The sequence below is a fragment of the Manacus candei genome, unplaced genomic scaffold, assembly GCF_025592945.1.
Source record: "Manacus candei isolate 608988 ecotype Guabito, Panama unplaced genomic scaffold, ASM2559294v1 h1tg000084l, whole genome shotgun sequence".
Taxonomy (NCBI): domain Eukaryota; kingdom Metazoa; phylum Chordata; class Aves; order Passeriformes; family Pipridae; genus Manacus; species Manacus candei.
Window position 1 is genome coordinate 513131 of NW_026138132.1, and position 24298 is coordinate 537428.

Consider the following 24298-nt stretch of genomic DNA (forward strand, 5'->3'; position numbering starts at 1 on the left):
ACATAAAGAGCAACAGCAGTGAATCACAGGGACTGTGTAACGGATGAGCTTTTTCCTTCCCTCTTTGTCTCTGGAGAAACAAATGGTTCCATGAGCAAAGAACACTGAAATGAAAGGGTAAATTCCTTTTTTCCCTGCTGGTGGGATTCCTGCAGGCTCGACAGAAGCTGTTTGCTTGGTGGACTTTGATGCAAGGCCGAGGCTGGAGCTGCTGTGCCCAGCAGCCAGCAGCAGCTCGTCCCTCTCCTGCTCTGGGAGTCTGAGCAGAGAGAAGGAGCCGAGGCAGAGGACTGACCTTCGCTGCTCTGCATCCTGGAGCTCTGCTGGGAGGGAGCCTCGGCCCCTGGGCTGTGCCTGAGCCCCTGGTCCCGCCAAGGGAGGGGTCAGGGGTGCCTCAGCATCACCTGCTTCGCTCCGTGGGGCCGGTGGGAGCCACTGCAGAGGCTCTGTGTGATTAATTTGCGCTCTCGCATCGCTGCCTTTCGTGTGCGGAGGAGAATGGGTTGTTCACAGATGAGTAAACATCTCCTTGGGTTTCGTAGCTGTGGGGTGGTTTCATTTATTGTGTTTTGGGTAATAACACAAGCTGCCAGTGTTCCTGAAGCTAAACTGCCTCTTTACAGAGAGAATGATTTACAGAAATAGGGCACATCAGTCATGCGGGTGCAGGGCTGACTCTTCTGAGCCTCCTTCCCCCAGAGTCCTCCTCCCCCAGGCGGCACCCAGGGGGCTGCAGAGGAGTTTTTGTCAGGAGAGAAAAACAAAAATCCTCTAACTGTGTGCTCTAGTAATCGCTACAAGCTAATTGCAGCAAATTAATTACAGCACAAGCACAATTTCTTTCCCCAGGCAGGTGTGGAGACAGCTCTGCAGTGAGCTGGGTCAGACCTGGCCTCTGCTCCCAGCCTGTACAAGGCTGGCTGTCCTCCTGCCCTGGCTCTGGGACCTGGCCCGGAGCTGGTGGCTTGCTTGGTCTGAGAGGATGAGTAAAGGCAGAGGTCCTGTCTCTAATTTAGGAAGATCCAGACTTTCTGCCCCTCCAGCACCTCTCGGGTGGGAGGTTTGTCCTGTGGCCCTTCAGAGCAGGAGGGTCAGCGCTGCCAGAGGGATTTCCACGTCCCACATCCCACCTCCCACACAGCCCAGGTGAGTGAGGAGCAGGTGAGTGAGGGTGAGGTGCCCCATCACATCCCCCCAGCTCTCCTGGGGTGACAGAGCAGTGCAACATTTGGGTTTGTTGCAAATATTGTCCTGGTCCAGTCAATCAGGCTTTGGTTCCTAAATCCTTCTAATCTCTTGCTTTTCCTAAGTTCATTAGGCCTTCAAAGCAAGACATAAAAAGACAAATCTCCTCGTGGTAAGTCAGTGATCCCTGCAGAAGTGCTGCCAGATCTCTGATGTCGAGCCTGGTCCAACCACCCCAGGCTGAAACACTGAGAGTGGATGTATCAGAGAACTTTGAAAATGGTTCAGTGCAACCACTGTGTCCCCCAGGGTTACTTTAAACTGAAGGGTGAAAACACTTGCATGTATTTTCTTAATTAAAAAGAAACCAAACACGCACTCTGCATTTTTCATGCATTCCATCTATCTATACATTACAGAATTTAGTTTTGTTCTGGCCAAATGTTTTCCCAGCTTAAAATTCTGTGCAAGATGTTCTGTAGAGGAAGTAAATCTCAATAACTTGTCATCAGTCTGGCTGGGTGTCACCCCACACAAACTTTGCAGAGCAGTGCTAACTGGAATAGTGCTGTCAGTGGGAGACAGCTGGAAATGTGGTTGTTAACACTGGAACTGTAATCTTTTGGATGTGTTTTATTAGAGTTTGTTGCCTGTAATAAGGCAGCTCTCTAGGCTCTGGTGCAGATGTGCCACGTTATGTGTTGGGGACAGGACACTGTGGTGTTTTATGCTCAGACACAGCACAACACAAGTGTGTGGTTTTATCTGGCTCCGTGTGGAGGCAACAGAGCTCTATGGCAACGGGGTGTAACGTGAGGCTGCCCCAGACAGCCTCACACAGAGATTAATCACAGGGGAGAATGCTCCTGGTACCTAGGTGCTGCTTCCTTTGTTAAGTTCCTATTGCATCAACTTAATTAGCAAGTCCTGACCTTTAAAACCACCTTCCATAGTCTCCAAATTAAGTATGGGGAAGTCTGATTCCTCCTCGGGGCTGTGCTGGCAGCTCCCTGCTCCTGTCTGAGGCTGCTGACCCGAGCAGCTGCCAGCCCTGTCCCACCAGGAGGGGCTGTGCAGAACCCCCAGGGCTGGGGCACCTCTGGAGACAGCTGGGACCCAGTTTGGGGGCTGAACTTTTGGGATCTCAGGAGAGAGAGCAGGTGTCCATTAGCACTGCAGTGTGTTCCCAATGAAGTTACTGCACTGGGCTCAAGTGCAGGACTTTATGATGGATTTTGTGGAGGGCCCCTGCTCCCTAATCGAGCCCTGTCTCCTGCTCGTGGGTCTCTGACAAAAGCCTTTGTCTAACATGGTTTTAATCAGTGTGTGCGTTTCAATTTGCATATTAATAGCAAGGAACTCTTATTACAGCTGCTGTTGATGAGATGGTGTCAAGCCCATCTTCCCATCTGAGGAAAGAAAGAAACTGCATCTATTGTGTGAAGAATGACATTGGCAGAAAACATGTCCATTCTTTGCCTCTATCTTCCTTTATCCCTGCCTTTATTTTGCTCTTGATGGCTCATATGGATGCATTCATTAGTCTTTTCTTTTCCCCTTATAACAAGGATCATTTACCAGGAGACTCAGACAGGATTTCACGCCCGTTGTGGCAGCTCCAGGCTAAATAACAGTTCTGTTTTTAACTTGGAAAATGGCAAAAGGTGGCCCCGGGCTGGGAGCTGTTTGTTGTAGCAACCCAGAACAGTTAAGGTGCCATCATGAACCACGGCCCTGCCTGCTCTCCAGGGTCCAGCCTTTCCCAGCTCCAGAGGTGTTGGCGTTGCCATCCACCCCGGTGCCGGTGGAGCCGCTTCCCGTGGTCCCAGTGGCAGCAGGGGCAGCTGGAACGTGGCTGCTGTGGCAGCTGGAACGTGGCTGCTGTGGCACGTTCAGGAGGAGTGGGGTGAGAGAGGGCTCGTGGAGCGGCTCAGGGCGAGCCCTGAGCGAAGGGAAACTTCACTCAGTAGAAATGGGAAATGCAGAGGAAAATTCCACAGAAAAACCAGCCCGTGGAAGGGGCTGGAGGAAGAGTGAGCCCTGCAGTGAGGGGGGTGCTGCTCATGCACATTTAATGAGAGCAGTGCTGGTCTTAGCAGACAAACGACCTCAATTCACCCACTGCTCGGTGCTATCGATTCAATGGCTTCTCCTAATGAGGAAATTATTATCTGCGTTAGGGAATGTGGAACCCAGCAGGTGCACAGCATTAAGTGATGAAAAACCAGCTTTGCCGGTGCCAGAAACACGGTGGTGCAGTGCCAGGGACGAGTGGGGCCCTCGGGTGGACGCTGGGGGGAGGCTGCCTCTGTGTCCAGCCCTGCAGAGGTTTGTGCCACTGGGCATTTTGGTTGGGGCTGCCAGGAGCAGGGCTCTGGCTCTGCTGGGCACCACTGTGGGTTCTTTGCTCAGCCTGCCCTGGCATCAATCCCAGCTGCTCAGGGGATGCCTTTGGCTGTTCCCCCTGTTTGAACAGGGGGGTCTGGCCCGAGTCCAGCTCAGGTCGTGGTGCATCTCTAAACCACCAGGGTGCTGTGTCCATTGCTCCCACCAGGACTCGCTTTCTAATGCAGATTTTTAGTTCATTAGTGCAGTGGTGCATTAAAATGGATCTCGGTAAAAAGGCTAAGCTAATGTAAAAAATGCCAAATGATTCCTCCCCGCCCTCCCCCCCAGATTCTCTGATTCATTTTTGCCTTGACTTGGGCAGAGGGAAGGGCCAGTGTTCTGCAGAATTCAGTCTGCTGGCTGGGGAGTCCTGGGCACTGAGGCCCTGAGGACTGTGTGTGTCAGACCTGCAGGACTTCAGGATCCATCCCTGGAACAGACCGAGAGGTGACTGAGAGACTGTCGTGTTCTGCTTCATTCCTGGTGGAATTGGACGGGGGTTTGTGGTAAGTTCACTCCTGAGCCAAACTGGAAAAGGCAAAGGAAAAAGGAGGACAAGATCTAAATGTTTTCCCTGTAGGGAAAACCAAAATCCCCACTGGGCTAAAACTTCGGAGAGCAGAGCTAAAAGCGAGGTGATGGGCTCTTTTTGGTGCTCTGACTGGGTGGGCATTGTCTGGGGCCACTGACCAGTAAGTGCCTGCAGGCTCTGGAAACAGGAGGGTGAAGTCACAGCCTCTGCCCTTGTGCCCAATCCCTCTCCAAATGCCCTGGCTGCAGCCTCTCCCCAGCACTGCTCGGGTGCTTATTTCACCCTCATAATTAGTCCTATGTAATTTACTGTTAGTGTTGTAGTAGTGAGGATCTAAGGCTATGGGATAATGAGGTTTATAGTGAAATTAGAGTATCCAGTCCATAGATTTAGAGACTGGACAGGCTTTAGGGCAACAGATTCCTCTTTGGGTCTGGAATAGGAACAAGAATCTCCAGCTAGATCCAGACTTGAAAACAACTCAGCTTCAATTTAATGTAATTATGGCAACAAATTAGAGAGTTTGGAGGGGAAAAGTAGTAAGTCCTTGTAAAATTAAGTCGTGTAACCCTTGTTTATTATTTCAAATTTGCGAGCTTTAGTTAGCATTACAACCATTACCTAATTTCACAGGGTTTGAAATAGATTTGTTGTTTTGCATTGGACAGGAGGTTAAAACTGTCGGTTGCCAGCTGTGATTGTACATGTTGTGGGTTGTGTTTGGGGCTTTGTTCAACCCTCTGTTGCCATTCAGTGTCATGCACTTGTATGTGAAAATGCCCAACCCGGTGATTTCTGCTCTGGGAACAGGATATTTGTGTCTGTGCCAGTTCTGAAGTGAGCACAACCATAGACATGCATTGCAAAATAAACGATTTGAAGCTGCAGTCAGATTAATTCTGGAGTTTTGAGGATTTATTTCGGTTGTGTCTCTTTTCCCCCAGCCAAACCCTGTTCACCTCAGCGATGCTCTGGCACAGCCAGGTGCCTGTTCAGGTCACACCAGCCTTTCCCTCTCCCCCCTGCCCCTCTCTAAGGTTTCCCCTTGCAATCAGAGCCTGTTCCATCCCCATCCATCCCAGCTCTGCAGGGTGGCACCAGCCAGGCCAGGAGTCACTGGCTGGCAAGGGCAGAGCCCATGGCACTGTGCCACTGCCAGGGGAGATGGGAAAGCAGTGCTGGGAACAGCAAATGGAGCTCAGGAAACAATCCATCACCCTCCCAGCACTGAGAGCACCGTGGCAAATGTGCTGACTGCCCGCCTGGCCCTGCCTCTCCTCTTTGCTGGTCGACTCAGGATGTTCAGGGTGAGCAATAAAAGCAATATTTTAAGTTCAAGCCCAGTGGCTCTGACCCATTTCTCTGCATAGCAACACCAGCTTCCTGTCCCAGGAGGGGCATTTGGAAAAGCCTCAGAGACATTTAGGAACATTTTCTCTTGGAAGTTGATCTGGAGAACAGCTCTGGAGCCATTCCCTGTTGGCGGGCTTCGATATGTGTGTTTTAAATAGTCAGCTGCTGTGTGAGTTTAATATAAAACACGAGTATTCTATTTAATTAAACACGCAGTTAAAGAATATATACTGCTTGCAGAGTGCTCTGTGACTCCTCTGCATCTCCACAGGTCACCAGGGTGCTGCTGTCTCCTCCTTGCTGAGTGATGAACCTGGAGGGTGGTGCTGGTCCCCAGGGAGAGTCCCTCCCCTTTGCTGCTGACAAGGACCCAAGACTTATTAAGTCATTTGGCCTCCTGGGAAGAGTTGTTCCTGTGACAGAGTGGAGATGACACTGCTGAGCCTCACAGTGTCATCCCTGTCAGAAGCCAGCCTGGAAAGCCTGGATCTCCTCCCCTCAAATTTTACCTCATTTTTCTGGGCCAGGTAAGTCCTCCCACCGTTTCAATTGGCCTTTGCATGGTTTTTCACTTGCTGACTTTCCTTTCAGAGAGCAGCAAAGGCCACAAATGGGGATCTGCAGGTCAGGTGGCTTCATTGTGAAAGACACCATGGAAATTCAGTGTATTGTTGCTGGTGCTGTCACAGAGGCAACACGGGGGCTGGAGGTTACAGTCCCTGAAACTTTGGCCCAGGCTGGCACCGGGCAGGGTGGCAGTGACCCAGCTGGGCTTACAGGGGTGGCTCTTTGCCTGAGCTGCAGCAGAACTGTTGAACTCACTGGTTTCCTTCAGGATGCAGATTCACTGCTCTGGCTTCTCCTCTGGAGACGTAGCCAGCATGTCCCTGGCTACTCCAATCCCATTTGATAACCAGCAAAGCAGAAATAGTGCTTTCATGCTTCCTACATATTAGCTTGAGTGACTTGTGTAAAGAAAATATTGGCCAGAGAATGAATCCAGAGTGCAAAATGTGCTGGTTTTTACGTGCTGTTTGTGCTAGTGTTTACCCATGCCTCAACCAAAAATAGCAGCCTTTGGAGATATTTAGTATTTTCCTCCTCATCGGCTCATAACATTCCTGTTGCTGTTGTCTGGCAGAGACTGTCTGAGCTGCAGAGCCGGTTCTGCCACCCTTGGTGGCTCTTTTCCTCTTGGCAGGGGTGAGCTGGCTCAGTGCTGCTGCTCCTGCTCGTGTCCTCTGCAGAGCTTTCCTTGGTCCTCCTCCTCCTGGAGCCTGGGGAGGTGCTGGGCTGAAGGGGGGGTGCTGGGGTGAAGGGCAGGGTGCTGAGGTGAAGGGGAGGGTGCTGGGGTGAATGTCTCCCTGCTGCCTGAGCACCCCCATGGCTCTTGCCTTGGGTCCCAGGTTTCCCTGAGTGTTCCTGGTGGCTGCCCTCCTTTGGTGTCAGTGAAGTCATGGAATAGAATTCCAGGGAGAGTTCCCTAAAATAGTGAGTTCAGTTCTTTCCAGCTCAGGGTTTTCACCGTTGCATCTCGGAATTTCAGGCACAGCAGCTCAATCCATGAGCTCTGCCATAACCTGTGGTTCTCGTTTTGCCTCTGGTGACAATGTGACCTCATTTTGAAAGGTCTGAATAACTTGTGTTTGGCCCCTGGATGTGGCACCGAATCTGACTCCTTCCCTCTTTTTTATACCTGTGGCAATAATTACTCTTCCTCTCCAAACACAGCATTTTGCTCTTTATGAGGGTTTCTTCTCCTTCTCATTTCCATTCTGGAAGTGCTGGTTTCTGTTCTACTTTTAATGGAGAGGCTGGAGGGCAAATGCAATTAAACCACAGTGTATGAACTGTAACTTGTAATAGTTTTTTTAAAAAAACTCCAAACCAGCTTGTCACTCACAGAGGACTGGCTTTCTAACCTGGGCTCCATCACAAGTCCAAGTTTCAGTTCTTGTGATCAGACTGAATGAGACCAGATCACAGAGGATTTGTGGGGAAATGGGTTGAATGTGTTACCAAAGGAGATCTGGGCTGCAGAGAACCCAGAGCTGGAACTGGGGGACAAGAAAGCAGCACTCAGGGTCACTCCTCCTGGTGTCATGGGGGCTTTGATGGGGAGCCTGGCTGTGTGTGAGTGTGGAGCTGCTCCCCTTGCACCTGGCACCAAGAATTATAAAGATAAATGTGCTGTTGCCACCTCCAGTGTCCCTTGTGGCCACAGGTGTGGGACTGTAGGATGCACCTCCCTGAGGCTGCCAGTCCCCTCCTGTGCAGCCCCTGTGTGCTCATGCCACGGATGAGGAGGCAGCTGGGGAGGATGGAGTGACCTGCCTTTAATAGATAGGATCAATAATGTGAAATGTGTCATCCTTCTTCATTTTCTCATCGTGCAGGAATTGATGCCCTGCCTGGCACAGGGGCTGCTGCTGAGGGCTGAGCTCACCCCTTATCACTCACCTCCTCCTGATTTACACCACTGGTACATTTCTGCCATGTAAAAAATGGGCCACGTGTCAGTGGTGCTGATCACATCTTGGGCTCAGTAACCTCAGAGCTCCGAAATTATTCCACAAGAGCATCTCCTGCCTCGGTGATTTATCCCCCAAACTGCGCCGTGGTGACTCGGGATGGTTGTTCCCTGGAGAGACATCTCTGGGCTGTGGAGAGGCACAAAACAGGGAGTCAAAGAAACCTTGTCCACCTCTTGTCCTTCCTGCTCGTGCCTGGTGTGTGAGGAGGCCAGGGTGTGCACCTGCAGTGGGGATTTGCTGCTGATGGTTCCAGAGGTGCCGTGGTGGCTGGTCAGATTCTGACGCACTCAGAGAAAGTTAATTACCAATTCTATAAAACTTTTCACATCAAAGGTTTAAGAATTGTGCTCGTTTGATAAGGAGTCACTTGTAATACCTTGTTACTTCCCCGGTTCTAATTATGCTTATCAGCCCGTGCTGATAATTAGCGTGGTGTGCAAGGCGAGAGCTGGTGCAGTGCCCAGGGAACAGATGGAAATCTCGGGCTGTCGGGGCTGGAGAGACGTTCCAGGGGCAGCACAGTGCCACCAGGTGATGCACAGGCCAGGCCAGGCTGTCCCAGCACGGGGGGAATGCTTCCCGGGGGGGTCACACTTCCACCCACAGCTATTGAAATGACAGTGTAACAACAGGACAAGGGGAACGGCTTCAAACTGAGAGAGAACAGGTGTAAATTGGATATTAGGAAAAAATCCTTCCCTGTGAGGGTGATGAGGCCCTGGCACAGGTTGCCCAGAGAAGCTGTGGCTGCCCCATCCCTGGAAGTGTCCAAGGCCAGGTTGGACAGGGCTTGGTCCAGTGGAAGGTGTCCCTGCCCCTGGCTGGGGTGGGACTGGATGAGCTTTTAGGTCCCTTCCAACCCAAACCATTCTGGATTCTGTGGTTAACACAGCCAGCTAAGCTGGGAAAAGGTCCCTCCCCTGTCCCTGTTCCCCAGGAGTGTCTGGGAGAGGGTCTGTGCTACAGCAGTCGGGCTGCTTTGCTGCAGTGCAGGTGAGAGGCAGAATTGCAGGAAGGTAATAAACTGCCCCATTTACCAACCGATTAAACAAGTATTTAAAGCCTGACTTGGCTGCCCAGGCAGCAGAAAACAAGGTACAAGGCAGTAGAGCCTGGAACAACTGCTTGATGGCCATTCTGGCTGCAGCTATTTGAAAGTTGAGGTGCTGTTAATCACCGGAGTATGGTTTCATCTGCCTGGAATAGCTGCTTTTTGCAAGTTTTCTAATGTTTATTAGATGTCCCTGTTTACTTAAAGTTCACAGCATTTAGTTTTGAGCAGGTTAAAAATAGCACGAGATGCTGCCTCTCTCCAGGCTGTGGGAAAGACTCCAGTTAACAGGAAAATCTCCCTGTCCACCCTGCCAGTGCCAGATTCTCCTCTTGCTGTAGTTCATGCCAGTTCATTTTTTTAATTGGCAGCTTATTGAAATCAAAATATTGTGTTTGCATGTGTTGTCACTAGCATTTAAGCAGCTCACCTTTCAGGATTCTGCCAGTTCTCCATGGGGCAAGTGCTGGGATCAGATCTGGGGTCCCTGGGAAGAGGAGTTGTGTGTTGTCTCATGCCCTGCAGGAGCAACTGGGAACTAAATTAATTTATTCCTGAATAAGGGCCGTTTCTGATGGAGCTGGTGGTCTGGAGAGGGAAGTGCTGCTGACCCAGTGCAGGGAGCCCATCTCTGAGCCAGTTCAGTCTTGTTAATGTATTTCTTCCCTCATAATGAGCCTTTCCTGTCGTGACTCGTGGCAGATACCTTATCCCCTGTAGGGCCTGTGGGCTGGAATTGGTGTTTTCCTGCTGGCAGTGAGGCTTTGCTGGAGTGGGATCTGTGGGGGGAGGTCTCCCCAGGGTCAGAAGCTGCCAGAGCTCAGCTGCAGCCACCCAGGAAAAGGGCTTGGAGGGGAGGATGTGCTGGAAAGCAACTCACACTGTCAGGTTTGGAGTCAAACAGGATAAAACTGATAGCTTTTAAAAATTCATGGTGGTGTTAATGCACTCAGTCGAGTGTAATTAAATGTAGAGACTCAACAGATTCATATAAACACTCTGTGGGAGCCTGTCAATCTTCCAGGGTAATGAACCCCCAAACAAATGCACAACTCTTTAATATCTCTGGCAGAGCTGAGGGCTGTGGAGCAGCATCCAAGGATCCCTCTGTGCCTGTATTCCCAGGGGGACACATCCCTGTTAGTCTGGAGGAACAATTCCTCACACTGGCTGTGCACACCTTTGTGCTGCAGTGCAGACCCACAAATCTGGGGCTGTGAAAAGCAGGATGAGTGATCAGGGCATGTCCTGGGCTTTGAGTGCCAGCAGATGGAGATGCTGTGCCTGGCACTCAGCTGCACTCACCAGGAATTCCTCCTGCCCCTGCCTTGTCCTTCAGGACCTGCTGGAGCTGCTTTGCTGTGCCTGGACCTCTCTCCTCTGGTCTGGACAGAAAACAGTTGTGCCATATTTAAAATGTGGGGGGAAAAAAGAACCAAAAAGTGTGTGAGGAAGGTGCTGTGTGCACAGCTGAGCGATGGAGGGCTGGCTGAGGGAGGAGAACATCTCCTCCACGGGAGAGGTTTCCTCCTACAAATTGTACCTCATCACTAGTAAGTGTTGGAAGTCAGGTGTGTGCAAAGGGCACTGAAACCCAGAGGAACCCACCTGGGCCCTGGCCAGCTCCTGTGCCACGGTGAGGGTCGGGCAGGGGTGGGTTTCTGGCAGCTCGTGGGGCAGGACAGTGCCCGGTGCCCCACGTCTCTGTGCATGTCGAGGGCTGCAGTGCCTCCTCTGGCTCCTGCACATTAACCAGGGCACTTCTGGAGATGTTTCTCCTAAATTTCTTCTTGGGAACTCTTCTACTGTCATCAGCAGAATTGGGAAAATCTTCTAAAGCAGAGTGAGAAAGGGAGGATCAGCCAGTGCTGAGCTAATATTTTTCCCATTTGCGGGTTTTTTTCCCTCTTTCCTTTTCTCAGTTCTCACCTCCTCACAACAGTTGTTGCATACCACTGTAAACTTCATTTAATCCTTTGTGAAGTTAAAGTAAATACGCCTGAAAGACAAAATACATGCTGTACTTGATGTAAGACTAATGACACGTCCCCCAATTATCTTCGGCGGTGCCACAGCTATAATCAAATTTGGAGAGCAGCTGTGCTGCTCAGTGCCTCTGACAGGGATGCAGCGAATTAGAATTGATGCTGCCTCTCGTTAATCCAGCAGCAGCCCGCTGGCCCTGGCAGGGGTGTGCTCACCCAGCCCTGGCACAGCCCCTGCACATCCCAGCACCAGTGCTGGGCATCGCCAGAGCCCGCTCTGCCCCTCACCTTGGCACTGCCCCACGGCTGCCCCCTGCCCCAGGGCTGCTCCTGGCTGGGTCCTGCACGTCCCTGAACGTGGGGGGAAGTGAGATGGAGCTCCCAGGCACCTTCTCCCTGCTGGGCTGCCACTCCCTGCTGAGCCATCACCTCGCATGGCCCGCTCCCAACAGCTCCAGGGGAGCTGGGAGCTTCTTCTGTTGGGCTGCAGAACCAGCCAAGCCCCTGAGATGCTTTTGTTTTTATTTTTATTTTTTAGCTTTAGCACAGGCGGGGGTTTGAGCAGAGGACTCGTCTCAGCTGTCAGTTCTCTCAAAGAAAAAAGCAGCTCTTTGCCTCCCTGCTGTCCCGGCTGCAGCAGGAGGTGTCCATCAGCAGCAGGGAAGGAACCCGGTGGCTCAATAACCCAGAACCTTCTGTGGTGCTCTTGGGTTTTCACAGTCAATGTAATAGTGGTGTTCAAAATAATTGCTATAGAGCGAAAATGTGCCTTATCACAGGGAGCAGCATGTGGACAATGGGAGCGTTTCAGAGCGTATTTTTAGGACGGGGGGAAAAAAAATCAATCTAAATCTTGTGCTTTTTTATCATATGCCTTGAGCAGTGAAAGGAGGGGGAAAGGGATCAGCATTTTTGCTGGTTGGATGAGGCTGTGAGCAGCCTGCTCTGCTGGGAGGTGTCCCTGGGGCCGTGGGGTCGGGGCAGCAGATGCAGATCGGGTGCCTCACTGCACCACGTTGGTTTTCCCTCTCCTTGGTGCCTGTCTGGGAAAGTCAAACGTTTATGTGTAACCTAAAAGAAAAGCTGTTCTGCTGGTGTGAGCTATTGGGTAATAAAACAGGGAAAGGCACTGCAGTCAATAAAAGTAAATTAATAACTAGAGACAACAAACCTTGCTTCCCTGACTGGCATAAAGCAATCCTGTGCTGAAAGAAGGAAGAATGTCACAGTTTATGAGGAGGCAGGTCGAGTCCAAGAGGAATGGGCCACGGAATTTTGTGGGATATTTGTGATCACAATGTTTTCTTCCTGAAGCTTTTGTGGTTTATTTGTGCTGTGCTGCAGGCAGAGCTGTAGAGCAGCTCCTGCTGAGACAGGACACGCCAGGATGAGGGAAATGGGTTTGGAAGGCTGTCGATCCAAGCTTTGGGAGGCAGCCCCTAGGACTGTGCAGCCCAGGGAGCTCCTGCTTCTCCCCATTCTGAGCCCTGGTGTCTCACAACACCTGAGAAACTGCCCCAGGAACTGGTCTGGGGCTGCTCGGGCGATGCTGACCCTGCCCGTGGTGCCCTCGTGGTGCCCTCGTGGTGCCTGCCCAGCTCTGGGGTCCGTGCCTGGACCTGCCCTTGGCTCCAGACGAATCCCTGGCACAACTCAAGCAGCCCTGTGGTGCTGAGGGGAGCCAAAACCCCTTGGTGTGGTGGGTGCCACCCACCCACAGCCGGCTCAGGGCTGCCCATACCTGCCCTGGCAGTTGTGCTGCTCATGCAGCACAAATTAGGAGGCTTAATTATTTCAATAGAGGTTAATTACATTAGTCACTACGGCAAATCTCCAGTTCATGCCATGCTTTCCACTTCATTTAATTCATTACCCCCTGTGACAGTAGATTCCTGCGTAGAGCTGCTCATTTGTATCCCCTGTCCCTTCCAAGAGCAATCCTCCACCTCGGCCCTTTGCTTGCTTTTGCTGCTGTTCCTTCCAGTGTTCCTGGTGGCAGTGACAGAGGGGTTTTGTGGGAGCAGCCTCAGCCATGCTGAGGTGGTGGGTAGAGCAGTGCTGTGCCCAGCTGGGCAGTGGGCCCTTGCCAGGGGGACAGGCTGTGCCCCCCACACTCTGTGTGTCCTGTGCTGTAGCTGAGCAGAGGGTGACTCTGGACGGTGTTTGTTGTCCCCTTCCCTGTCTGCACTCTTGCTCAATACCTGGATTTACAGATATGTGTCCTCTCCTGCCTGCCAAGTGTGGTGCTGGGCCCTGCTGGCCTTTGCCCGTGAGCCCCCTCTGTCCTACCTTCCCCTGTGTACAGGACAGTCCATATGGGAAAAAATCAGCCAGTTGTGCACCCAACCCCTTGCAATGATTCTGAAAGAGCCCTTCCTCATGGTTTAATGTGTTTCTGTAAATGGCAGAGTAAAGCTCTCGGATGGCATTTAATTAGTTTTACTGTGCCTTCCCTGCTCGGCAGAGATGCATCGTAATAGCTGAGGGATTCATGCAAAGGAGTGCTTCAATAGTCAGAAATCCAAATGCCAAGCAAGACAGAACACGAAAGATGTGGAAATAAGCACAGAATATTTTTTAATTGCCCAGGTGAGCCTCAGTGCTGCAGGCACACGGTGCTGCTCCTGGAAGTGAACTGGGGAAGCCCCAGCTCTGAGCTGGCTGATGCTGGATCCCAGTTAGTCCTCTGGAGACGTGGTGGTGTTGGGAAGGGCACTGGCTCAGGGTGGCTGTGCAAAGCTGACCCCAAAGGAAGGTTAACTTGATGCACACTGTCATTTGTTGAGCATTTGCCATCCCCTGGGCTGAGCCCAGAGCCTGGGGTGTGACCACGGTCACGGTGCCCAGAGCAAACCCGTGTGGGCTGTACAGAAAGGACCTTCACCTTTCCAGGGCTTTCCAGGGCTGCCAAAACCTGGGGAACAGGAGCTCTGGGCTACCACCTGGCTCCATCTCTCCTTGTCCTGTTTTGTTTTTGAACTCAGTTTGTTCCTTTGTCGCTGCCCCTGGGTGGGTGTTCATTGTCCCCAGGTCTCCTGCTCCTGCAGCCCCCAGCACACCCCACGGGGGGAGATTTCTGCAGTCACGGAGCCCCAGTGCCCAAACTGCAGCTGCTGACATGTGCAAGGGGGAGGTGAGACATTTCCCACCTGTTCAGCTATTTTGTAGCTTGGTGGGATATTTCCTATTTTTAACCGTAACTGCATTAAAAGGAATAAACTTGTGAAGGCAAACATAAGGTAACAACCAAAGGAGGTAGTTTTTTAGATGCAGATCTGTCTGATTTAGTACATGGTGAACATTTTCTTTAGCATAATGATACTTCTTAGGGTGCATGATAAAAACCTGCAGTAATGAACAGACACAATTCTCAGTTTTCACTCTCATCATTGGCTATCATTAGCATTTTGCTGTTGTTAACCTATGCAGGATAAACTGCTTATAAAACAGGTATTTCTTTGTTGGGCACTGGCAGGTCTGGTTGTGGGGAGGGATGTGGAATTCAGTCTGCAGTTTTGCATCATGAACATGGACTGTGTGTGGCTCTGAGACTGGAGGTCAGGCCAGTGTAAACCCAGGAAATATTTCCAGATTTTAATCTGGATTGGGATTTAAGGATTTAGGGATATTTGAACACCCAGCCAGGCGTTCACTTTGGCTGGGGAACCATCAGCCTTGTCTGGGGGCAGAGGGACCTTCCACGGGGGTGGGAGCAGCTCTGGATGCTGCAGGGAAGGCTCTGCCCTCTCTCCTCTCCTGCCTGACATTTTAGCACTTCTCCTCTGGCTTTTGGAGATGCTGCCTGTGCACTTCTGTCCCCTTGGCCTCTGGCATCCTGCAGAGCCTGGCTGGGATGCTGGGATGTGCCAGCCTTGGCTGGGAGTGCTGCAGGGGCACACGGGGCGGCTTCAGCTGCCAGAAAATTAGGCTCATTTATTTGGGAATCCATGGTACACAAAGCACTTTAATAACCACATTCATCTAAAGGCCACATCAGGAGAAACAGTACTGCCTGTTCCCTCTCGGATGCCAGTTAGTGGGGAATGCTGTTGTTAACATTTAGCAGGAGCTCCAGGTCACCTTGATACGATTGAGCTAACACACATTTTAATGGCTGTTTAATTAGATTTACCATAGGGAAGATGCCATGGAAGAAAGCTGCATTTCTGCTTCCAGCACTTGAGTTGGTGGCTGGATTCAATAAAAATGCAGATAAAAAAATGCAAGTGATAGACAAAGATGAGGTGGGTTTTTTTTTACCCCTGTTCAGTATAATTTTCCAACCTGGTCTGGGTGATGTGGCTGCTCTTGCAGGGCTGGAAGCTCTCACACCCGGGCAGGACGATGCTCTTTTCTGCCTGCCACAAAGTGCAGGTGCTCCTCAACAGCTGGTTTGCTTTTAGGTGACCTGAGCTTTGAGCTCCTCGCTGTGAGGCTCCCACCAAATCATTCCTCAGAAGCTGCCCCCGTGCCACCAGCAGGACTGGAGCAGAAGGGAAGGAATCCGACTGGTTTCCAGCAGCAGTATCCGAATGTTGGGGCAAACTGGTCCCTGCATTAGAGAGCAAAGAGCTCCTGTCCCTGTCCCATCAATTCTGATTCCTGCACGAGGCTGGGGGGGCTCTGAGGAGTGTTTTGTGAAGCAGCCAGTTGCTCCCTCACAGGAAATAAAACATTGGAACATATTGCTATAAAGGATATGACACCTCTCCTGATGGATTTATTAAGAAGACCCCAAGAGTGAAGAGTTATAAAACCTGATCCAGTCGGCAGTTCCAGCTGTGTAATTGATATCCATTATTTCCCATTGACTGCTCTGCAGGACTTTGCTTTCTGTAGCATCAACAGATTCTGCCTCTGAGCTGCTGGGGCTTGGCAGAGAGCAGAGTCGATAGCAAACCCGGAGAGAATCCCAGGAGACAGCTGAGTTGGTTTTCCTCAATTTCTTCCCATAAATACACACCTTTATCCTAATTTATGCTGTTTCTCGACTCACTCCATTTTCACAGGGCAGCACAAATCTGCTGTGGCTTTGCTGAAGCAGAGGCTGGGTGCCAGTCTGGTTTCCCCAATGACACAATTTCTCCTTATCTGCTTCATTTTGTGGCAATTTTATATGTTTTACTGAAATAGGGTTATTATAGTAATGAATTTACTGGAAAAAAACCAGGCACAAAAAGGCTGTGCCCACAGATGCAGGGTGCTGGCTGTCCTGGGGACTGACCTCTGCTCCTGGGTGCTGCAGAATCCCTGAGGAGGCTGAACACAAGGAAGGGGCTCACACCAACCTCCTGCCCCTGTCCCTGCACAGGACAGCATTAGGCAAACCCATCATTTCTCCCTCTTATTACTCAGAGCTTTTCTATGCCATTGACCTCCTGCCCCTTTCTCCTGCAAATCATTTGCTTTTCCAGATGCTTCAGTATTAACTTGTACCATTTTCTTTCCTTTTTTTTTTCTTTTTTTTTTTTTTCCTCTCCTTATCTCACCTCAGGAAGAAGAGAGATTACCTCATTTCCACCTCCTATGAAATAAATCCTCATTATGGATTTGCACCTGGGGAGGAAGAAGCTGATTTGCACTCCCAGCCGGTTCTGAGCAGATATTTGAAGGTAATTGTGCAGGCCAGTCATCTCACTTGTCCAATAACCATAAAGAGCACTTTTATTAGCACCGGGCTTGGGGCTGGGACTATTGAGAAGATATTTATGGGGAAGATATTATTTCAGAAAACTAGAACGTGGACATCAACTATATGTTTTATGCTGAGGTGGAGCAAAGGGAAGGACCTGACATCCAGCAAATGTCTGAGTGCTGGTGGGGGGCTCATCCCTGGGCTGGGGTGGCTGCACTGTGGTGCCTCCTCACAGTACTCACTGGGTTGCCTCAGATTTGCCAAAAACCATCATGTGAGGTGGCTGAACCCAGCAGGGCTGAGCAGGTTTTCCCTCATGCTCCAGTTGTGAAAACTCTGATGTGGGCTAGCAGACATTCATGGTGTTTTTGTTGAGGATCTTGTGCTCTAAGTTCTGCCTCCCTGAACACGAGGCTGAAATGCTGGTGTGATGAGGCCCTTTTTTCTTGGCTAATTGCTGCAAGATGAAATATGGGCCAGAATAAAATGTGGTCATCTGCTGAACGGCTGCTGTGCCCTGCTGTCAGGCTGTTTGCTGCAGCCCAGGATATATTGACTGTGGCAGCTTTTGGATGCTCCAGCCCAGGGCAGAACTGTGCAGTGATTTCTCTGGGCTTCGACAGGCCCAGTTCTGAGCTTCTCCCACAGAGCCAGCAGTGAAGGACTAGACAAAAATAAACAAACAGCCCAGGAGAACTTTCCAGAGGAGCAATGGCTTGGCCCAGTGCTGCAGGTTTACACTGAGATGCTCCCAGACGAGCAGAGGTGTGAGACAGACGTCCCCAGCTCTGCAGCTCTGGGGCACTGGGACTCGTGGTGCCCCTGTGTCTGTGCCCTGTGCTGCTCTGCTGCAGCTTTGGAGGTGGCAGGGACCCCTCGGGCACCAGCTCAGCATCCAGCTGCTGGGGAAATTTTGATGAAAAGTCCTTAATTATTGATGAAGAATAATTCACTGCACAGCTCATCTCGTGGGGAGCACAGTCATTTAGTGCTTGGTGCTTCAGGGCTGTGGTGGGCTGACACACCACGAGCTTCCCCCCAGCCTCTGGTCCCACTGGTGGGAGAGGACGGGAGGATTTGTTTGTGCAGGTCCTGATCCCAGTGAAATGGAGAAAATGTAAGTCAGACTAAAGTGCCAAAACCAAATACAGCAGAGGAGCCTTCCAGAGGCTTCCAGGGGGCATCCAGAGGTGCTTGCAGAGGAGCCTGGAAGCACACAGCAGCCTGGAGCCCCAGGAAGCACAGGGAAGAGCATTCTGTGGTCAGTGCCCTCACTCCAGAGCTCCGTGGCTCCATCCAGCCCGTGTGTGCCTGGGGCTGTGCTTCAGCCCTGAGCCACTGCCTCGGGTAAGTCCGTGGGCTATCTCACAGCAGCCAGGAAAGGTAACAGAGAGAAGCAGTTATCTTTAGTGTCTTTAATTCTCTTGACTTTTTTTAGAGGTCCAGAAATGGAAAACCAGTCGAAAAGCACTGCAGCTGTGTCCCAGAGCCTGCACCACGGTGATGGCACTGGGGATGTGGCCTCGGGCTCTTCAAAGCCTCTGCAGCTGCCTCTGGACCTGAACTGCTGTGACTTCATGTTGTCCAAGGTCTGTATAACTTCATCATTTTCTGATAGCCCGTGCATAACAAGAGCACTAGAAAGCTGTAGAGGTGGATGTTTCAAAGTTAAACTGATTCCCAGTCATGGTTTCCTTCCCCCAGAGCAGTTTTAGTTGTAAAGAAGATGATAGATTAAGTTATGTTTGACTGACAGATTTAAACTGGGGCTTCTTTCTGCAGCCTCCACATCCATGCTCTAAATTGGAGGCTTGGGATTAGAGCCACTAAATTACTTAGTTTATTGAAAAAATAAAATATCAGGAACAGATGAAGAGAGAGAAATGCAAATTGAATGAGTGTTAAAAAATGATTAAGGTAAGGCAGCAAATGAAATAGAATGGCACTAAAACTGGATGACACGTAAGAAATTCTCTCCAAGTGGCAGCACTGGGGAGCTGAGCTCTCAAAACGTGGAGCTGTGGAGCTCAAGACAGGTGAGCTTGACACTGCCAAGAGCTGCTCTCTGCACCCACCTGCCCAGTGCCCTCTGCCCGTGGGGGTGGGAGAGGGATGGAGAAAGGGCAGGTCACGGATGGAGCTGACCCTCCGGGGGTTTACAGGGGGGTTGTTACTGGCCCCAGTCTTGCCTGCAAGTGTGGAACTTCCCACAGCTCCCCCAGATCCCAGCAGAGGTGGATTTCTGTCTGCTGGCTTGGGATAATTTCTTGTAACCTCTCTGAGTCTTTGCACATTTGCTGTCTCCTCTCAGTAATTACATACAAGACCATGGAGAGAGATCAAATCCTGCCATCTCCCTTGGATCCTGGAAACAGCCTCTTAAGGCACCCTCGAGCCTCGTTAAAGGAAACAAATCAAAGTGCTGCACCAGAGGATTGCAGGTAAAACTGTGCTCCTGAGGACCTGCCTTTTCTAGATAGCCCCGTGTATGGGGAGTGAAACATTTCCAGGAGATTGGATTCCAGCTGGGGCCTGGGGAAATTCCGCAGCTCCACCAACCATCCATCACCACTCGCTCAGGGAGGAGCGATAAATCCATCACCATCTTCTTCTGGAGCAGCTGTGGGGATGGCAGGAGGAGCAGCAGTGCAGACTGCCTTCCCTGCACGTGGAGAAGAGCCAAAATCGGGGCAAGGGAGCAGCTTTCAGCCTCTCCTTCCCCTCCTGCCGTGCTGCTCCCCCAGCAGCTCTGCTCCCTGTGCCTGGGCAACTGTGCTGGCTGGCAGCAGTTACTGCTGGTTTCTTCACAGCCTTTGCTTTGGACTCCTCATGATGGTGGCTGTTACACCCCTAGGGCAGCAGTGAGTGTCCACTCAGGTTGGTATGTCCATGCTGTTGGCTGTCCATGCAGCCTGGCTCAGGGAATGTCACTGTTCTCAAAACCAAAATGCCTTCAGGGGCTTGTGCTCTCTCCCAGGGCGATGCTGCCCAGAGAGACAACCTCCTCCTTCCTCCTCCTGCTCCTCCTCCTCCTCTCTGCAGGGCTGGCTCCTGGGATCACTCAACCCAGGAGGGACTGGATCTCTGCAAAGTGCCAGGTGGCATCCACGGGGAGAAGGCAGATGTTGCTGGATGACAGGATGGAGATCCAGCCTCTGGACTTGGTTGTAAGTGGTTTAATGACATCACAGCACAAAGGGGAGAGTTTGGAAAAATGGTGTAAGAGAACATGTTCTCTCACGTTAAATCAGCACTCTGGGCCCTGTCACCATTGGCAGCCTGAGGGATATTTTGCAGAGATGCTAAAACACATTGTAAATTAGGAAAACAAGAGAGAAACCAAACCAAAACACCATATTGTGTAAGACCACTTCTCTTGATACCAGAAAAGCTTTTCAGAACAAACCACCCCATTCATGTTTACCTTTGTTTGGGTTTTTTTTGTTTGAAGAGATTATTTCTGTTTTTCAATAAAAGTTGCTGTTGCCATTGATGTCCCCTTTGCAGCCTTGCCTCGCTGCCTGCAGAGGTCAGCAGTGCTGGAGTCCCTGTGGGATGTGGACAGCCCTGCTCCTTCCCAGGCCAGGAAAAGAAGAGAAACACTTCATGATCCTTAAACTTGTTAAATTTAAAACTTGAAAAGGCACCTTCATGCTTTCAATCAATCATTTTTACTGCTTCTAATGCAACTGGTCTCAGCTTTCCTAGAAGACCCAGAGGGAAACCAGGAAAGATCAGATGTGACATTCTGGACTTGGCGTGTGAAAAGCAACTGGGGAAAAAATAGAATAAAGTGAAGTACAGAGAGACTTGTGGCTGCACTTGATACGCTGAGAGGAGAATAAAGAGGCACAAAATCACGTGCAGGTCAGTTTTATACAAAGCATCAAGGAGGGGTGGGAGTGACTGCTCCCGAGCATGGGGAGCAATGGGGAGCAGCAGCTGGGAGGGATTTCAGAGTGTGGCCACCCAGGGAGCCCAGCGGGGACACCCGAGTGTCCTCAGCAGGAGTGAGAAACCTGAGCAGTGCTGGGGAGCAGCCCTGATCCCTGATCCCTGATCCCTGATCCCTGCTCAGCTGTTCCTGCCCTGGGAGCCCCCAGGATGGAGCCTGGGTGGGTGGGAGCCGCAGGGTCCAGGGAAGGAAAAGGCCACCCAAATCCCAGACAGATGTGGTGACTCCCCTGCAGGTCCCTGGCCTCTGCTCTGCCTTTGATGGCCACCTCCTGTGAGAGCTCCTTAATGGACGAGGGCTGAGGCAAATTGTGAAATTAAAAGAAACAGGGTGAGGATACAATTAAAAGCGGCGTCTCTGAACTGGAACTGCTTTGCCGTGAATTGAACGTGCCTAAACCTGGTCATGGTTGAGCAGAGCCATTCCACTCAGCTCTGGATTAACTCATCAGCAGAGTGCCCAGAATCTGATTTAATTTGAAAGACTACAAAATTATATTTCTCTGCTGATTTTCCAGGTGGCAGGATTAGACGCAGAGCTTTTAGTTTTCCGCTACTTCCTTTTAACCTAATTTGACAGAAATGGCTTTTGGTACAAGGCAGAATTTGCTGGGTGCTGCATCAGGGATGAAGGGAACACCGGAAAAACGGCACAGTTGGGGGAGATTGTTTCCCTCTCTCTGGAACACGCTGGGTTTGACAAGCTGCAAAGGCTGAGTTTTCTGGAGGAGCACAAACCAGGGAGACTCACAGCTCTCGTGGAACATTTGCTGCTCCGCCAGAGCAGCCCCTCTTTCCGGGGAGAACGAGGAACACCAGGAGTTGTGGCAGGACTTGGCACATCAGGTGTGTGCTGGCCCTCGTGAGGACACAGGGAGGGGTTTTGGCGTGGCTGGCACGGGCATGGCCACGGGCACGGCGGCTGCAGGGGAAGGAAGGGTGGTGGCCAGGGACAGTGTGGCCACGGGGCCGCCCTGCGGGAACGGGAGCTGCCCTTCCTCCCGGCTCTGCTGATTAAGGAGCTCCTTTTCTTGGCAGTTAGAGCTGGAATTAAAATATTGCTGGGAGAGAGAGACCCAGGGGCAGGCGAACAGCTTGTTCCCAGCTGGCTCAGCACTTTCCTGTTTGCAATTCCACCTCCCAGAGCTCAAAAAAGGCTCCCTGAAGGCGGCCGGGTGCCAGGCTGGCAGCCCCGACAGCCCCCAATACCTGGCATGCCCCAGTGCCCCCCAGCCCCTCAGCTGCACCAGCACTCAGGGGGCACCTCTGCTCCTCTGCCGGGAAGGCAGTGGGGCTCCTGGAACATATCCAGCCAGGGCAGTGTTGGAGCAGAGGTGGAGGCAGGAGAAGGGTGTGCCCAGGCTGGTTTGGAAGCTGTTTTTTGGCTGCTGATATTGCCAGGTGCTTGTGGGGATCCTGCAGGCTTCCAGGGCTTTGTCCCCTCTTCTAAGGAAGGAAGGGGATTTTCAATCTGACCTCCAAACTACAGGAGCTGGGGAAGGGTCTACCCTGGAGGGGCACCAGCTGGATGGTTTAAAGGCCAAGCTACTTGACTGCTCTTGTTTTCCTTCTCTCATGTCCTGCACTCCTCTGACTGCTGGAGTGAGGAGGCTCCTCTTTGCCCTGGTAGAAGGGACAGACCCTGGTTAATGACCTCCCTGCACGACTCCCACTGCTCTTCTCCTGGTCCTTTTGCCAGGCTCCAGTGGAATGGTTTGCCTGGGAAATGGTCTGTGACTTCGCAGGCAGTGTGCCTGTGAGAGGCAGGTTCCTAATGACTCCTCAAACTGAGATTTTATCCCTGTAAATGCAACTAGGTCCCAGTGTCCCTGATTAGCTTCTTGTGACGAATTCCATCTGCCTGCCTGGGAACAACAAGGAGCTAAAAAACCTGAGCACCAGCCATGCAGCCGGCTGCTCCCATGCTGGGCTTTGTCATCACAGGAAATCACTTAAAAAACAGGAAACTCTTCCTTGTTCCACTCAATTTCTTGGGACAATTTGCCTGAAATGTCACCTTCACAGATGAAGGAATGGGATTTATCACAATCAAGGCTCTGACACGTCCCTTTAAGTGAATCGAGGGTGTTTTTAATTCTGAATCTGCACAGGGTTTTGTTGGTGCAGTGTGAGTCCCTTGCATTTTATAACACTCACAGACATGCACGTTTTTGGGCAGTGCTGGTGTGGTTTTCTGCTCTGGGCAGTGTGGGCTGCCAAGGCCGATGGAGCACATTGATGGCACTTGGCTCATTGTTGGAATGCTCCAGGCGTTCCTCAGGAATGCAGGGAGACAACCCTTGTGCTGGGCTATTGAGTGACTGGGCAGTTTCTTACATATTTTGAGGTATTTTGTGTATTGTGACTGTAACACAATACACAAAACATCCCACCTGCGTCACTGCCCTCGTCAGTCACTGCATTTCTGGGGAGCATTTTTGGGCTGTTACGTGGGACAAAGAGGAGCCAAATCTGTGACAGGGTTCTGTGACAGGGTTCTGTGACAGGGTTCTGTGACAGGGTTCTGTGACAGGAGTTCTGTGACAGGGTTCTGTGACAGGGGTTCTGTGACAGGGGTTCTGTGACGGGTTCTGTGACAGGGTTCTGTGACAGGGGTTCTGTGACACACAAGTTCTGTGACAGGGTTCTGTGACAGGGTTCTGTGACACACAAGTTCTGTGACAGGGTTCTGTGACAGGGTTCTGTGACAGGGTTCTGTGACACACAAGTTCTGTGACAGGGTTCTGTGACAGGGTTCTGTGACACACAAGTTCTGTGACATAGGTTCTGTGACATGGGTTCTGTGACACACAGGTTTTGCTCTGTCCTCAGCCACTGGAGCTGCTTCAGCCAAGGGGGATTCTGGCGTGAAACACCCCACAAAAATGTGTTGCATTTGCTGTTGCCATAGCACACGGAGAAAACCTGGAACACGGGGTGAGTCACTGGGGTGAAGCATTTATCCCAAACCCCCTGTCCTGGAAACCTTTTGGCAGGGATGGACTTTGCAGACCGGATAGGTTGTGGTGGGAGTTACTGGGACCAGTCAGGGAGTGTCTGTCCAGGCTGGTCAGGCCCTCCTCCCTGTGCTCACACACCCAGCCCCAGTCCTGGGGACAGATGTGCAGCTGTGATGCACAACTGTGCAAATCCAGGGGGAAATGGGAATTACTTTTCAAAGCAAGATTTGTCCCCAAATCCATGTTTAAGTCTCAAGGGAAGGCCAGATCCCCATGAAGTGATCTAGCAGAAGCTGTTCCCTCTGGGGGCTGGTTGTGGGACCTTTCCATGATCCAAGTTTGCTGCAGGGACTTGGACACCAACATAACACACTATTCACCTGCAAATCATTTCCTGTTTTAAAAACCTCTCATGAAGGGGGAAAGATTGAATTTGCTGGCTGGTTTGGTTGTGTTTGCAGCAGCTTGGGAAATAATTGAAAGAGAAAATGAGTGTGGAGGTCCCACCGGGCTCGAGCCACAGAGGAGCCACCAGGGGTGGGTTTAAAGCTCCTGCCCAATCCTCCTGCTTTACTAAATAGAGAAAACATTATATAAATGGTGTTGAAATGTGGAATTGCTGGCTAGATGCTGCCATGGTCTGCAGGTCTCAGCACTTGGCTGATGTTTAACCTGAAATCCTGCTCAGGAGAATGGGATTTGCTGTCTGAGGGGTGTGTGA

General features: G+C 51.2%; 1 protein-coding gene across 6 annotated transcripts; it reads left to right on the top strand.

Annotated features, from left to right (window-relative positions):
- The first annotated feature begins 109 nt into the window (after positions 1-109).
- Positions 110-20472, top strand: LOC127482068 (uncharacterized). Of its 6 annotated transcripts, XM_051812028.1 has the most exons (9): positions 110-5985; positions 6660-6743; positions 6865-6949; positions 16523-16640; positions 17624-18010; positions 18102-18252; positions 18975-19104; positions 19213-19830; positions 20171-20472. In XM_051812028.1, exon 1 carries the CDS (start codon positions 2840-2842, stop codon positions 3764-3766), a length of 927 nt encoding a protein of 308 aa, XP_051667988.1. In that variant the 5' UTR covers positions 110-2839; the 3' UTR covers positions 3767-5985; positions 6660-6743; positions 6865-6949; positions 16523-16640; positions 17624-18010; positions 18102-18252; positions 18975-19104; positions 19213-19830; positions 20171-20472. The 6 variants fall into 6 exon arrangements, with proteins under 6 accessions (XP_051667988.1, XP_051667984.1, XP_051667986.1 ...); XM_051812024.1 differs by lacking the exon at positions 17624-18010 and having other exon boundaries at positions 18975-19830; XM_051812026.1 differs by lacking the exons at positions 6660-6743; positions 6865-6949 and having other exon boundaries at positions 18975-19830.
- Positions 20473-24298: the final 3826 nt, after the last annotated feature.